The sequence below is a fragment of the Thermobia domestica genome, chromosome 1, assembly GCF_964235325.1.
Source record: "Thermobia domestica chromosome 1, izTheDome1.hap1.1, whole genome shotgun sequence".
Taxonomy (NCBI): domain Eukaryota; kingdom Metazoa; phylum Arthropoda; class Insecta; order Zygentoma; family Lepismatidae; genus Thermobia; species Thermobia domestica.
The window spans coordinates 60,463,793-60,479,782 of record NC_137454.1 but is presented as its reverse complement, the minus strand read 5'-3'; the positions used below and the strand labels follow the sequence as shown (position 1 = coordinate 60,479,782).

The 15,990-nt window shown below is 36.3% G+C and overlaps 1 protein-coding gene across 5 annotated transcripts in view; it reads right to left on the bottom strand.

Moving 5' to 3' along the window:
- Nucleotides 1-15,990, bottom strand: part of LOC145685206 (nuclear pore complex protein Nup93-like) — a 79,295-nt gene that overhangs the window by 33,130 nt on the left and 30,175 nt on the right. For all 5 annotated transcript variants that reach the window (XM_081757564.1, XM_081757572.1, XM_081757570.1 and 2 more), the window contains exons 2-7: nucleotides 15,578-15,751; nucleotides 13,187-13,367; nucleotides 8,711-8,839; nucleotides 6,023-6,190; nucleotides 3,681-3,820; nucleotides 1,114-1,344 (exon numbers count right to left, since the gene is read on the bottom strand). In XM_081757564.1, the coding sequence (XP_081613690.1) occupies nucleotides 1,114-1,344; nucleotides 3,681-3,820; nucleotides 6,023-6,190; nucleotides 8,711-8,839; nucleotides 13,187-13,367; nucleotides 15,578-15,741 (1,013 nt within the window). In that variant the 5' untranslated portion in view covers nucleotides 15,742-15,751. The remainder of the gene's footprint in view (nucleotides 1-1,113; nucleotides 1,345-3,680; nucleotides 3,821-6,022; nucleotides 6,191-8,710; nucleotides 8,840-13,186; nucleotides 13,368-15,577; nucleotides 15,752-15,990) is intronic.

Sequence of the window (15,990 nt, the reverse complement as noted above, 5' to 3'; positions counted from 1 at the left end):
AAAGCTCAAATTGTAGGAGTCACGTAAGGGAAGAGGAAAGGCTTTTGCCTCCAACGCGAAAAGGTCAGCGTCCATACTAACATTGCGGCCACAAACTTACTGAGAAATGTAGCTGGACTATCCTAGTACATCCATCATACAGCCGGGACTTGATGTCTTCCGACTTCCATCTCTTTGGTCCTGTGATAGATGAACTCATAGGCAACATTTTTTTTTTTGTGATATGGATGCTGTCATCGCAGCTGTAAAAAAGGGTCTTCTCTCTGCTTGTTCTAATTTTTACAAACGTGGCATACATGCTCTTTAACGTCACTGGCATAACGAACGGTGTTGACTATGTGGAACAATGGCTTGATTTTATTGTGTAATTCAGTTCTCTGACTAATAATTTACATAAAAAATTTAAAAAATCAAGACATTACTTTCGGAATGATCCTCGTATTATCAATATCATCAGAACAGTGATGTAATTTTAAGGAAACCGCGATGAATAGATTTACGATGAAGAAAGAACGTTAGACGATCTATGATCCTGAAACGAATACGAAGAACATGTTGCGTTCTATGTAGCTCCTCTCGCAACAAACGTAAGTTGAACCATCGGCAGAGGTGACGTTCTGGGATTTAAAATTGTGACAGAACTATTTTTATGATTTGCCTGAAATCTGGAGAGAGAGTCACTGGCAACAAGTGAAACCTATTGAAACAGTCTCGCAAGACACTGGAGCAGAAAATGAGGTCAATTAACCGAAAATGTGCTTCTACTTGGTAACGCTCCAACTCACAAAGCACCGGGGACAGTTTTGACCTTGCAAGAAGTGTGGTTACATTCAGCTGCCACATACAACTTATTCGTCTGACCTAGCACACGGACGTTCCTCTTCCGACGAGCTGGTGAATTTGAAGCAAACTCAGAACCCATAAAATGAGAAACCTGCAGACAGCAGTTGGTAATTTTCATGAATCCAACTCATCTCCTTCCTTCGTACTGTTTATTTATCATACAATATACATAATGCTTACGAAATAAATATATACATACAAACATACATAATGCTTACAGTAGAGAGAGAGAGAGAGAGAGAGAGAGAGAGAAAGAAATGTAACACATACCCAGCTTTCATGGCACAATCCAGTGCAGCTTTCACATTGCCACAGCGTAAAGAATAGTAAATAAGAGGCCACACTGGCTGATCGTCTACACGCCCATCCTCGAGATTTTCTAATCCAGCAACAACTGTTATACCAACAAAGCTACGAACCAAAGGGTATACACCAGGAACGCCTCCTCTTCTCGTCTGGCTCAAATTTCCTACTACAATGCTTTCCATATACAGAGCATACCTGAAAATAATAGTTAATTAATTAAACATTCACAAATAGTTGATTCGATAAAGACAAAATGATTGATATAATATGTAAGCTGAAGAACAGACAACTGATTCTACTCTGGTTTTCAGACCTATACACATATAACTAAAATATATTATGAATAATAGAAGTTAATTATGAGTGTATTGTTTGGAACACGGACTCTTTTAGTATTCTATATATTATGAATATGTTAATGAATACGTGTGAGTTACATAGGATACAACGAAGTTTAATAAAATACAACCACTACCCGAAACAAAATAAAACTGAGCTTATGCCTGTAACTTGCATATTTCGTCTGCGTTGTTTCTCTATTATTAGTAGTAGCCTTGATCACATCGTGCAGCAGAAATTATTAGAATTTATAATTTCAAGTTTGTACCTTGTATTTATAATACTAATACGTATTTTGAGACGGATACACAGTATTATTTTTCCTTAGTATTCACCTTCTCTATAGATGACAATCGCATTATCTTGATGAAAATACGAAAAATTGGGAAGATATTATGACGACTTAAGAGAGCCATTCAGGGGTATATTCTTTAATTAATTTTAGAGTGATTCCCCTATCTCAGTTCGGAACAGGCTAAGGGAATCCAAGGCCTGACGATGGAACGTACAAAAAGTGTAAACTCTATGTCAGTTTTAGAAGATAATAAAACGGAAGGGCGTAAAATAGGTAATAACAGCTTAGCCAGCAGCAAACGGTTTTTTTTTTTTTTTTTTTTTTTTTCTGGCAGAAATTATGACGAGCTATTTACCACAACTATACAAATGTGAATATAACACAGCATTTTTTAAAATGTATTTGCAGAACAAGTGGAAGATGAATGACAGAAGTTACTTTGTGTAGTTAATTATAAAACTATTTTTCACGTTTATATGTTTATGTTATTATTATTATTCTTAGAGTAACAATGACTGAAAATAAGAAAATAGCAAGTTCATTCTTTCTCAGATATTTCTAATGATAGGTTTGGAAATGTTAACTGAAATCAATTGTTGGTGAAATCACAGTGCTATTCACTGATCTGTGATCTGTGTGAGGAATTTAGTGGATTTTTTGAAGCGATTTTGTTCATCTTAAAATAATGCAATACAGTGCAGGAAAGGGATCAGATGTTGATCCATATCACATACAGAGTTGTTTGCTTTTCCCAACTTAAAAAAAAAAAAAAAAAAAAAAAAACTTTCTTAAACTGTAAACCTACTATTTCTACCAGTGTAACAATCAGTGACTTTCGTTTTACTACGTTCTAAAAAGGATCACGCTCTGGCCACCTTATTTCCCAGGTTTCTCCAAATTATCTATTTTACAGAGACTTGATGAATCTCTAAGCCGCTTTGCAATGAGGGTAAAACGCGAAATAACTCCCACCTCCATCCGGATGGTAGGCAGAGATATTCTACCGACTGCGGCTTCTCTTTGTTAATTTTAGTCCTTTGAAATAAAAATACCGAGATTTGTGATTTACTTCGTGTATGTATTCCAGTCTGATATCACGGCAGTTAACTTTTGACCTTGAAATATATGACATTAAATGTTACTTGGCATAGTAATACAGTAGTTCCCAACCTTTTTTCGACTGACGACACTCTTTACTGAAACACCCACGATATAGTGACACATTTATTTGATTTTTTATTAATAATAATATGAATAATAGTTTCTATGAAGCAGTGACTACTATTCTTAAAATTCAAATGATTCATTATATATTAAGGTGTCCCATGTTTTCTTCAATAGATTCATCTACATTCAGCACGCTTTTTTAATTCTTTCTTTGATGAAACCCTATATAGAGGAGAAAATGAACAAACTTACTGATCAACTTGCATGCATATGATTCGTTCTTTCTTAATGGACAGAGAGAGATTTTCTGCTGTAAGTGTCACACAACAAAGTAACTAACAGCTTGGACTTCCCATGCTATTTTTTTCCCCTCAAGTGACAGCAGAGCAAGTATTACTTACACCCTGTCCTGACCGAAAACAGGCTCACAGTTTGAATCTGTTGGCAACACTGGATTTCACAGAAAATATCTGTTTCACTATCTTGTAGTATAAGAGAAGGCTAATAGGTCAATTTTCCAGACCACAGAATGAGGGCGTTAAGATTCTGCAAAATCTAAACATCACGGACTCATTCTCCAAATAGTGCTTCACATTGTATTTTGTGGTCATCCACATAATGAGAAAATTACAAATTCATCAGAAAAGAAAACTCGAAAATATGGACTTCTATGGACATTACAAGACAATATGAACAATGTATGCTACCCTGACACGTCATGTTGACTTACCGTTCTTCTAAATAGTGTTTAGCTTGCGAAATAAGGGCATTTCTCACTGAAGGTCTTGCACGGGATGTAATTGGATCTCCTGTAGCTTCCAAAGGAACTTGTAGCATATATTTTACCATATCCCACATTTCGAAAGCTTTCTGTAATTAAACAATTTTTGTTTTATTACTTCAAACTGAAGCAAATCAAGAATTCAACAATATTTCTGAACAAACAGGGCAACTGATAAAAAGCGCGGAAATACATTGCATGGAGAGGTATTCCGTGGAACCCAAACAACATTATTCCGTTCTTAATTCAAGTAGTACACTTACAGTAACTTATAGGATGATTTAAAAGGAGAATGACTGAATGAACTTTCACATTGTTATTCCGATGCTATCAACTTCATGTTCACATATGTTATCTAGTCCCTAAAGTAAGATATCAAAATTTGCTTTCTAGTATTAGTAAGAGATAACAACAAATCAAACCTATTACGAATCTCGTTTCTATTCGATTTCATGTGGTTGAAAAAAAAACTTATACCTAGGTATAGTGCTAGTAAATAACGAAACATTAACTTTATTTAAAACATAACCCTTTCTACACTGTGTGCGTGGTGGGTTTTTCGATGTTCTTCCGTTTCCTCCTATTCTCATATTCCTCTACTATCATCCATCTCATTACCACAGCCTCCCTTAGCCTCGATGTATAATCGTGAGACTTTATATATATTTCAATAAAGATGTCCTTTACAACTAATATGTTTTATGTACGTAAATAAAATACATAAATAAAATCCTTTTTCGGCTCTGATATAGCTCGAAATAGATTGATGTATTTGTGAGAAATCAATACTCAGACATGGTCTTCTTTATATACTAAATCTTACTCAGATGTTAATATCAATGATCATATACGAACTACTCACCAGAAAACACGAAATAACACACAAGACTAAAAAATATACACTAAAAGATGTTTCGTTAAATATTCAATTACATAGGGTGGGGAGGGGAAGAAGTAGAAAGAAAATAAAAATTACAGAACAGAAGAGTTGTTCTGAATCATGTCCAGTCAGGCCCCATATTGAAATGAATGGGGTGCTCGATTGACCCCTTCACGGATAACTACTTTGCTCCCAGTACCACCCCTACATTTTCAATACCTAGGGGGCGCGGTGGCTCAGTGGTAGAGCGTTCACCTCCGATGCTTGGGGCCTTGGTTCGATCCCAGCTTGCGCCGTGTGGACTTTGTGGTGGACAAACACCATGCTCGTGGGTTTTCTCGGGATTCTCCCGTTTCCTCCCACTTTCTTCATTTTACCATTTCACTCATCTCTCATAATCACTGTCTCTTTTAGCCTAACCGGCATAACCGTGGGACGTAAAACTTAAAGATTTTATTTTTTTAACTTCCCATATCCTATATAATAAAGCATTTAGCGAACGGGCTTATAGATTACTTTTTCCTAATGTTCTATGATGTATTCCAATTTGGGATGATATGAAACCGAACGCTGAGATCAATCGATATGTGGATCCAGTCACTTACATTCCTACCCGTATACCAGTTTTGCTTTTCCATGGACAACCTGGCAGGTTTCACTGATTACGATCGGGAGATGGGGAAAAGAGGGGGGACAAAACGAACTGATCACCATCCATGACCAGTACGCTAATCTTCTAGTCAAATACCTCCAACTTTTCTTACCAACCATGACAAGACAAGAAGCATGTTGCTTATTCTCCAGATGCTAAACTGTGACTAGATAATGCAACGTTCACAATCACACGTAAGCAGAGGGTGCTAAGAATTGCCCGGATTACGACCTAGGATGCCATTTAAAATTGACCCTTGCTACGTACAATGCAACGACAACAGACATTGCTGTAACAGTTTCGTATAACTACAATACATTTAGGAGGAGTAAGTCGATATACCTGGATCAAATCCTACCTTTGAATAAATATTGCATATCTTCATTTACGTACAACACACACTGGTACAGCATGGATTTACTCACAAATGTCATACAATAACACACAATGAATGCAAGTAACTGTACAATACAATAGAGAGTATACACCAAATTTTGAGTTCTTTACGCAGAATGAGAGTTTTCAAACATGTTACTAATTTTTCATAGTTTTAGAAAAGTTGCTTTAGAGCCATGTTTTCTCACGCGATTTCATCATGTCTTCGTGATAACGACAGTGTAAAATAGAAAACAGTTTAGACAGCCAGATTAGCGAAAGTGTAGTATACATATATGTATGACTGTACAAATATTGGAACATCATTCAATATTCTGCGTAGGTAATAGAATTTGTTTCCTCCGTCCAATAATACTCACTTACCTTGTCATGATTTTCAATAGCTTCAGTAAATTCTTCAACAAGCACAGGACGAACAGATCCCTTTATGACAGCCTCATTATACTTGGTAACAACTTGTGCATAAGCAGTTTCTAAATGGTCAAGGGTACTTCTACGAGTTAACACCGTCGTATCAGTCGTAACAGTAGTCTGATAAGAAACCCAAAGATATTAATATGTTTTCACAAAGTCGATAAACAACATCAACATTTCTTTAAATTAGTTATCAAAGAAACAAGTATTTCAATTCTAGATTTCCCTTCAGACAATACAAAAAAATAACCACAAATTCAAAAGTTCTTAAATGAGGTTCAAATATCCATAAATTTTTCACTGAAATTTCCACATTCCCTTTTTACATTTCATAATTGTTGCAATTTCAATTTCACTACAGAACTCTGAGTAATTACAAGAGAATTTGCTAAATATAAAATAATCTAAAAAGTAGTGAGCCTTTAACGCACGAGATGGCATTACTATCGAAAATCGCAGGATACATGAGATGCACCGGATCACGCCTAACGTCATTCGACAGTTGACAGTTGAAGCTAGTAGATATGCAAAAAGTTTTGCAATTTTGTAACTGAGCCGTGAAGATTAAAACTTGCTGCATAACTGCGCTACGTTTTACAATTTAAAATCGCTAATGGCGCAAATGCTGCGCAGGCCCGTTAAAAAATTTGTGCTATTTATAGGCAAGATTCGTTATCAATAGCACCAGCCAAAAGATGGTTTAGTTTCTTTTGTTTTGGAAATTTCGATGTTCAAGATGCACCTCGTTGTGGATGATTGTTCATAGCAAGAGTATATGATATTCTGGGAAAAGTGAAGCACCACTGGTATGTAAGCATCAAGACATCACCAATGATCTAAACATCCATCACCAAATAGTGTTAAACTATCTGAAGAAAGCTGGTTACAAAGAAGAAGCTCGATGTTTGGCGTCGCATGATCTGATTAAAAAAACAAAAATCCTCAATCGAATTTCATCTGTGAATCTTTACTGAAATGTAACAAATTTTGAACCATTTTTGAAACGGTTGCTCACGAGTGATGAAAGTGGATAACTTACAATAATCTGCGAAAAAGATCATAGTCAAAAAGAGAAGATCCACAGTGTGTGGTAAAGCACAAACTGACGCTTAAGAAGGTTACGCTGTGGGATTGGAAGTATACATCTTGCATCACGAGGGCTGCTGCTGCGCAGAACGATAGACTCGGACCTGTACTGTCGACTATTAGCGTGAGTGTGCCTAGCAACTCAGAAAGAATCGACCGGAATTGGTCAAGAAAAAGGGTATTGTATGTTACGCTGACAACGCCTGACCCCATACATCTTTAACAAATCGTCAGAAATTGAGATAACTTGAGTGGGAGGTTTGAATGCATTCATCGTATAGCCCGGACCTGGCACCGTCAGATTATCACTCCTGTTGGTCTCTGCAGAACTCTCTGAACGGTGATAAATTAGTTTCAAAGGAGGCCTGTGAAAATCACGTGTCACAATTTTTCGATTAGAAACTACGGAAGTTCTATAGCAATTGGATTATAGTGTTGCCGGAAGAATGGTATATCATACAGTATATCAAAATGGTGCATATGCGGTTTCATAATGTTATTTTCAAATCACAATAAATGTATTCTCAATTTTGACAACCAAAGGCTCAATACTTTTTAGACAACCTGATAGAACAGATTCTTATCTTTAGTAGTAGGGAAGACAAGGTTCGATCTCTGGTGAGAACTCAACGAAAACTGTAGATGGAAGTGTTATTTAGTTTTAGAACTGAAAAGAGATTTTCAACTACAGTTCAGGGAACACATGTATAAAAGCGAATGTATAAACCAGTTGGTTACAACGGAACTTTCATAATTCTATTATCTGCAATACATTATTTATGTCCCTACACATTAACTGCGTGAGTAATATTTTGCGTTTGTACAAAAAACAAATCAAAAACAACTATTCCAACTTGTAACAAGTAACAGCGTCACGTGTACACCATAAGGAGACTGATTTGTATGGCGTGATGTTTTGTTAATTAAGTATACCACTTTCGGTTTTAGCAGAGAGATTAGAGTGAGGATAGAATATATTCTTGAAACCCATGGTTTCTCTCTACTGCTGTTTTTACTTATACAGGTCACAGTTAAAACCGGAGGCGGCTGCTTTTCTGCAACTTTCTGTTTTAATAGACAGATCAGAGTGGAGATGGCATATGTTCTTAAGACGCTTAATTGATTGCAGAAAACAGCTTCTTTCTATTATCATTTCTGTTCTACAGTGATTGACGTACAACCGGACATTATTGATTTCTACCACTTTCAGTGGTAGACCTTATATATTCTGACCAAATTAAATGATGATCCGTTAAGTGGTTCCTGAGTTTTTTTTTTTTTTTTTTTTTTTTTTTTTTTTTTTTTTTTTTTTTTTTAATTCCGGACGGACAAGGTAAATATAGATAAAAGAATTCTGGTATATCAAACTCGTTATAAAATAATAAGAAAGGTAATCATCCTGCAGGCGGTTTAACAGCAAAAATCGAAAATAGTATATTCACAGCAGCTAATAATTTACAGATTATTATGTTTCATTTGTACACATTGTTACTGCTGTGCCTAATTGGCGCTTTATCACTTCATTGAATCATTCTTATTTCTAGCATTTACCTCTGGCGTGATTGTTACATCTAGAAAACCAGCTCCTTGTCCTAGAAGAGAATTTAAGGTATTCCTCTGCTCTTCTCTCCATTGCGATAATAAACGCTGTTTTTGCCGTTTCTCTATAGATGCAAAAGTCTAAAAAAAAAATAATAAACATCCTTTGCAATTATAATATTTACTTATGTATGTAGCTAATCAGCTCCATTAAAACACAACAGAAATGAAAATCAGTACCGGTAGTTTAAATGCAATATTTAAAGTTACAATTAAATGTTAAAAATAAAACAATGGCTACAGATATACCAAAATATCTCTCTTTTTTTTACGGCAATAAATCTAATGTTTTAATTTTCAAAAGTTATAAAGACTGAACAATAAAACCACTAAGTAATGATATTTATGAATTCTTAACTTATTCAGTTGGCAGAAAACATCATAAATCGAACTGACCATATTACTTAAACGTAGTTCTGAAATGTGCAACTCATCTTCTGCTTACATGAATTATCCAACTCGAAAGAAATTCTAATCACATAATTGCAGGGGGACAAGGCCTTAATATAAAGGTCTCAGCACACCGGCCACCGTAGAAGGCTAGCTGATTGTAGGCATTTGTAGAGAAGTTACTGCTAGTAGTATGAAGATCGGAACAACATGGGTAATTATATGGATCTGTGGTTGAAATACCAAGTCAATGTTTACTAGACAGTTCAGTAATTTTAAGAATGATCATATAGTAGAGATGTGAGAGGCCGGCTAGGAAGAAACAAGGCAAGTTGGAAGAAACATGTTGTCACTGTAAATCACAATCATTCATTACCAAGAATTACAATAAAAGGAAATACAACTATAGAAAATTCATAGTTAATGGGCGAAAAACTGGCAAAAGGATTACAAATACAGGCTCCGTTACAACCTTTAGCTTTTGCCAACATTAATAGTACTAAATTCTACAATATTATTAGCGTTTAACGGGAGGGGGAGGAATATCTAAAGGTGAAACATATACAAATCAATAGATTCCATCGAAATGAATTAAGTTACGGCGGGCATCCAGAAATTTACGATCTGAAAATGACCCAAGACTCCATGAGTGATCAGAGCGGGACGCAGTTGGATGAAGTCAGTGGTAAGAGAAATGTGCTATGGTAAACACTGCTCCGTACATACTGTCTTCCATCGAGTGCGAAGTGCGTGCACGGTAATCATGTTTCTCCATACTAAAAAGCTGTCGGTGTCAGAACTCCACCGCAGTTATGTGAAATGTATAAACGGATGTTGAGTGAAGGTACGGTTAGAAGATGGTGCAGATAATTCACAGCAGGCAGCACCAATGCAATGTGCACGACGAACACCGTAGAGGCCGATCGTCCATGGTTACGCTTCAATTAGTGCAATAACCAATTCTGCAGAACCGGTGGTTCAGAAAGTCCGCATTTTTCCGCAGGTGTACTGTATGAGATTGTTGCACAATGAATGCAGTTTCGCAAGTAGTGTGCACAACAGGTTCCAAAACAATAGACCGTGGAGCACAAGAAGAAGCTTCTACCATTCTGAAAAACGTACATAATGATGTCCTTAGAATATACGTAAGGAGACGAAATACATAGTATAAAGGTAACCAAGAAAGTTCTATCGCGTTTTCACCCACCTTCGAACATCGATATGTCACCTAAGACGTACCTGGAAGATCAAAAATAGTCCCCATCAGCATCGACGAACTTCTGCCAATGTTCTGGAAGGCCATGGATTCCATCGCGGTAAAACTTGGTGGGACGTGAAGCAAAGAAGGTATTTTGCACCTCTACTAGGGATTTGAACTGGCGCCCTCTAAGGTGATTGTCCAAGGATTGGAAAATATGATAATCGGACGGTGCAATGTCCGGGGAGTATGACGGATACAAGTGTTTCCCACCCTAGGCGTAGAATGGTGTAACGGGTCATCCTAGCCACGTGGGACTTAGTATTTTCGTGTAACAGGAGGACACCTTTGCAATTCAGAAGTGCTAGATCCGAAGTTTTGAGTTTTTCTTGAACACGGCTCAACTGCTGACAGTACACAGTTGTACTGATGCTCTGACCAGCTGGTCACAGTTCCCGATGCACGACGCCACGAGCAGTCCACCAAACACACAGGAAGACCTTCTTCTGGTGCAGTGTTGTTTCGACTGTTTTGAAACCGGTTCATGGGATGCTAACTAATGATGACGGCGCCATGGAGCTTCGTACACGATCCATTTCTCATCACATGTCAACACCCTGTCCAGAAATGGTTCCTTCCTCAGACGAGACAGCAAAGAAACACATGTATCTGCTCGCATTGCCTTCTGGCTCGAAGTCAAATCGTGGGACCCATCGACCCAACTTGTATCGCTTCCCAAGTTGGAGGTGTGCTGTCGAATGGAGTCTCCACTCACATTGAATTGTAGTCCCAGTTCCTTACATGTCTGGACACTGTTCGCCTCAATTCCTGCCTGAAGATCTTCATTTTGTACATGTGTTGGTCTTCCGGCACGTGGTGCATCTTTGAGTGTTTCGTCACCGTCCTTAACTTCTTAAACCATCACTGCACTGTCTGCGTAGTCACGACACTCTCACCAAAGGCCTGACATATCTTCCGGCCCGCTGCAGCGACGTTTGACTCCAGTTTGAACTCGTACAGCATACACGCCCTTATGACGCTCTATGGAGGTTCCATGTTCACTCTGTCCTTACGCAAGTTGACGGTATAACTGAACTGCCACAACCAGGTAGTATGTTGGATATACTCACACCAACTTGTAACGAAAGCCGCCACTGAATGGAGGAACACGTCAGCTCGTCTTTCATTACAAAAGGAAGAAAAATAATAATAATAATATAAAAATAAAGTATTTTAAATGCAAATAATGTTATTGGATTGAATTCCGTATTGTTTTGTAAAGATACGTATAGTTTAAAAAAAAATGAAAAAGAAAAAATAATGATTGACAGAAAAAAAAGAATAGAAATTGTGTTTTAATATTTTCAACGGGCAACACTGTTTTGACCTTTGCCTTTTTTTCCATTCGCATTCAACTCACGGTGTGAGGGCCAATTGACACAGACTTCCACAAAAAGCGACAGAGCTTTCTTGGTTACCTTCATAGAATACATATTGTGGCAACACTCGTTTTTCGAGTAAATTATTTTGTATATTTTAATTTTGTTTTAATGTTTACGGTATAAATCATCTATTAAGGTTAAGGTAATTAAATGTTGTGTATGAAATATAATGCAAGCTGCACAATGTTGTTAATTCCAGTGTCAGCAGTTTGTTGTAAATAAATGTGAATAAGAATGTCTTCGTTGAGAGTCTGGCAATGTAGGAAGGAAATGTAGACAATGCGTCTATCCTCGCATTAGCCAGATTCTATACATTGTACAAAGAGAATCTGTAAGATTTCACGAATTTCACGAAATCACGGATATGCGGAAATTGATTAGAATCGAGAAAACAGAGTGTTGCAGTTTTTGAGTCTTGACACATGGAAGGAATTTGTCTTTCCATGTGAAAAGGGGTCGCACGTGCCACAAGCAGACGACAAGCAGACCACAAGCAGACGACAAGCAGACGACGGAGGTTGGGCCAAGCTCAACAAAACCAGAGGATGAGAGAGGTTCAGGATCGAGTCTTTGAAGGAGTTTTGATCGAGTCTTTGATGGAGTGTTGATCGAGTCTTTGAAGGAGTTTTTGAGGGAATTTTGATCGAGTCTTTGATGGAGTCCGAGTGATCGAGTCTTAGAGATCAGTCTTTGAATACCGATTTAATCGAGTTCTTGGAGAACTAAGTTTATAGTCGCCAGACAGCCCGATGACAGCGAAAGGAAATACTTCGTAAACGACATCATTCTTAACAGCGCAGAAAGTCACATCCAGAGTAGCTATTGAGAAGATTCATACCTCAATGCTCGTCCTCGTAATTCAACAGTCAGGAGTATCATCATAGAGGAGCCAGGTTCGACGCCAGATCATCGTTGGAACAACACCAGATTTTCCAGGTATGTGTTACACCGACTCAGGGCTCAAAAGCTCAATACTCGACCGTTGCTATGCTCGTCTGCCAAATCGTTCCTAATATCCGTTAGTAAATGCTTTACGAAATCTTACAGTAAAATCATAATTTTGAGAAATACAGTGATATCAAATTAATGAAGTTAACGTATTCTTATTTTATTTTATCCCCATTAAGAAACCTCTCGCAAATGAATATTAGTTTTATCCCACTCATTCTAGATGGTGAGTGGAAGGCATCCAGTTGCACTCAAAATTGCATCCCCAACTAGGCACTGAGTGGCTGGGTTGTCAATATAGAACTATGCATTCCAGGTAAATAATGATTTTATTATTCTATTACATAAAGTGCGTAAATAAAATATACATACTTTAATTTAGCTCAAGGAAGTTGCATAAAAGGTCAGTATCTCATTAACACACACAAATATAAAGAGAGAAAAACTTACTCTCTTATGAGTTTCATCTAGTACTGTTAATATAGAATTCTCTCTTTCATTTTTTAAATATTTCTGAATATCGGAATCAGGAATCGGCTCCAACGGTTCGAATGTTTTACGTGTGCTCAAAGATTCCAACTTTTGGGACAACTGAGGCAAATCAACACCTTTCGAGCCGAGGAATACACGTCTGCAAAATAATAAATAAATAAATAAATAAATAAATAAATAAAAATAATTTAAAACGCATTACTCTATATTTTAACAATTAATTTATATAAAAGAGAACTATATATATAAAGCATAACATCATAAATTAATTAAATTGTGAATAAGATACGGTAGGCACTAAGTAAGATAAAGTATATGAAACCAATGTGGAGCTAACAGTACGTTATCACTATGCCTTCAGTGTTCGAATACCAATAAGCACTAAGGGCAGGAGTATCCACAAAGAATTTCGTTTTAAAGCTTTTTATTAATGTTCAACGTTGTATCTTTTTCCCAACTAGTAAGCGAATGGTTGATCCATTCATCCAACAAATAAACAAAGAAAGAAAGTACTCACAACTCCTAAGGAAAAAAATAATATCCATCATTCCTATTAAAACTCCAGTACTACATTACAATTTGAAATGGAACCCGTCTTCTGGCATAAGGTTAAGCACACAGGAGGTTAAGAATAACTACAGGTAAAACATACCTGTTCATACATATAAAAATGACTTAATATGTAGTACAGTATATAGTAATTACACAAAAGGAGCATCTGCAAAAGGTATTACCCAAAAATAAATCAAACAAAGTAAAAGAAAAAAAAAAAGATTTCTTTCTAAATAATTAGAACATCACCCATATATATATATGTACTTATGGTGCTTCTAAATTTCTTGGATAGAGTCTTTCTGAAACATGGATTTAAAGTTATGGCTTATAAGGGAACAGAATTCCCATGCCAATCCATTTTCTCGAATTCAAAATTATTGAAACAAGCACTGTGAGTATTCTACCGCTCCACTCAAAAGGTATTCATATCTGTCTGTTCCACAATGATTCTCGCAGAATTTCAACGATTTTAATAACTAAACTCGATACACACCTTCTCGCGCCCTTCCGACGTAAGTTTCCAGTTGTTTGAGGTTAAAATCCGTTAAAAATAGGGACGTAAAATCCGCCCCGTGTTGCAAATTTGCTCTATATATAACAAAACCATTCTTCAGTAAGCGATGTAAACTATTAAATTGTGATATTTTCATTTAAGATTTATCAATCATTCACACTGCTAGTGGTTAAAACTGGCGGCCAAAGATAAGCGGGTAAAAGGGGATCACGAAAGATTTATATGTTGCCACTTATTTCTTTCCAACTCTCGTATGTCCACTGCAGGATCTGCATTCTGCGACAAGAATTTACAGACAACAGAGTTTAAGTATTCATTAGAGAAGAAAATTAGGCTATATACACGAAGTAATACGCTTATAGAAATTGCAAGATATTTCTAGTTACTCAGGAAAATATTTTTCATTGTACACAATGTTCAGGATTTCTCATTTTTGGTAAAAAATATGTGACTTTTTTCTGAACATTCTCAGACATAACAAATTGTTCAAGATTGTCGCCAACCATCGCACAGTGCATTAACCAATAGTGTTACTTTTACATTGGAAGGTGCGAAAAACTTATTTAATGGAATAATGCTTATTAGTTATTTTCAAATCGCTGTTCGGCTCGACCGATCGCGTGCATGTATGAAAAATTGTTACCATATAATCTTAATAATAAAGCAATGTAATAAGAAAAATGTCTGTTATAAAATAAGATAAATTTCAATTACATTTTGAAAAAATATAAATAATAAAGTTCAATATAGGCCTAAAGACGAAATTTTCCTTCTTTATACCGGACGTTTGAAATTCATTAAGATAAATATAAATATAAGGTAAAACGAAGAGAGACTTAAAACCAATTTCGCAATTCTGAATATTCCCTTATACTGAGGTTCGTTACAGCTAGACTTTACTATAGAGTACTACATAATTAGCAGCATTATCTCCACCATAGTAGCAATCTCTAGTTTCGATATATTCATAATGAAAGTTCCCTTGGCAAGTGTCTAAGAAATATTAACCTATTTTTTTTATATAAATGGAATATACGATAATATATACCCTTTAAAAAGAACCGAATGTTGCATCGGCTATCAAATTTTATTACTAACTCAATTAGTATCACATAATAATCATGCAAAAATTGTAACTAGAGCAACAATAAAGGTAAAACCATAAGGAATGCTTTGATAAAAACCGCAAGGAACAAATTATCTATAATCGAGGTGAATTCTTTCATAATTATTATTATTTCATTTATTATGAAAGCAAATATTGTTACAAACAAACTTACCCTTGCACGTCTTGTACTCCAGTCGGCGCCACTCTAGACCATAGTTCATTGGATGCTTCAAGCACCTGACGAAGATTTCGTTCAACGCGAGGAAGTTCTCCAGTACCATCAATCTGACCAGCTAGCTGCTCAGCCTGTTGAAGTATTTCGCCAAAATCTGTCATAGTTTTCTATCTGAAAATTGCATTACTCATATGATTTACTCAAATAAAATTTTAACGTACTTGCTTAATGATAAATTAATGAAAATCTCCTTAATATTTAATATAAAGATTCATAACTAAAGTCTTGGCCTAACTTTCAACACACGGAAATTCAGGAAAATGGGAGAAAAAAACATACCTACGTTGAATGTATGGGTTTTGGTCAAGTCAAGTCTTCCGCGACTTACCTCAGATAACAGTAATATAGTA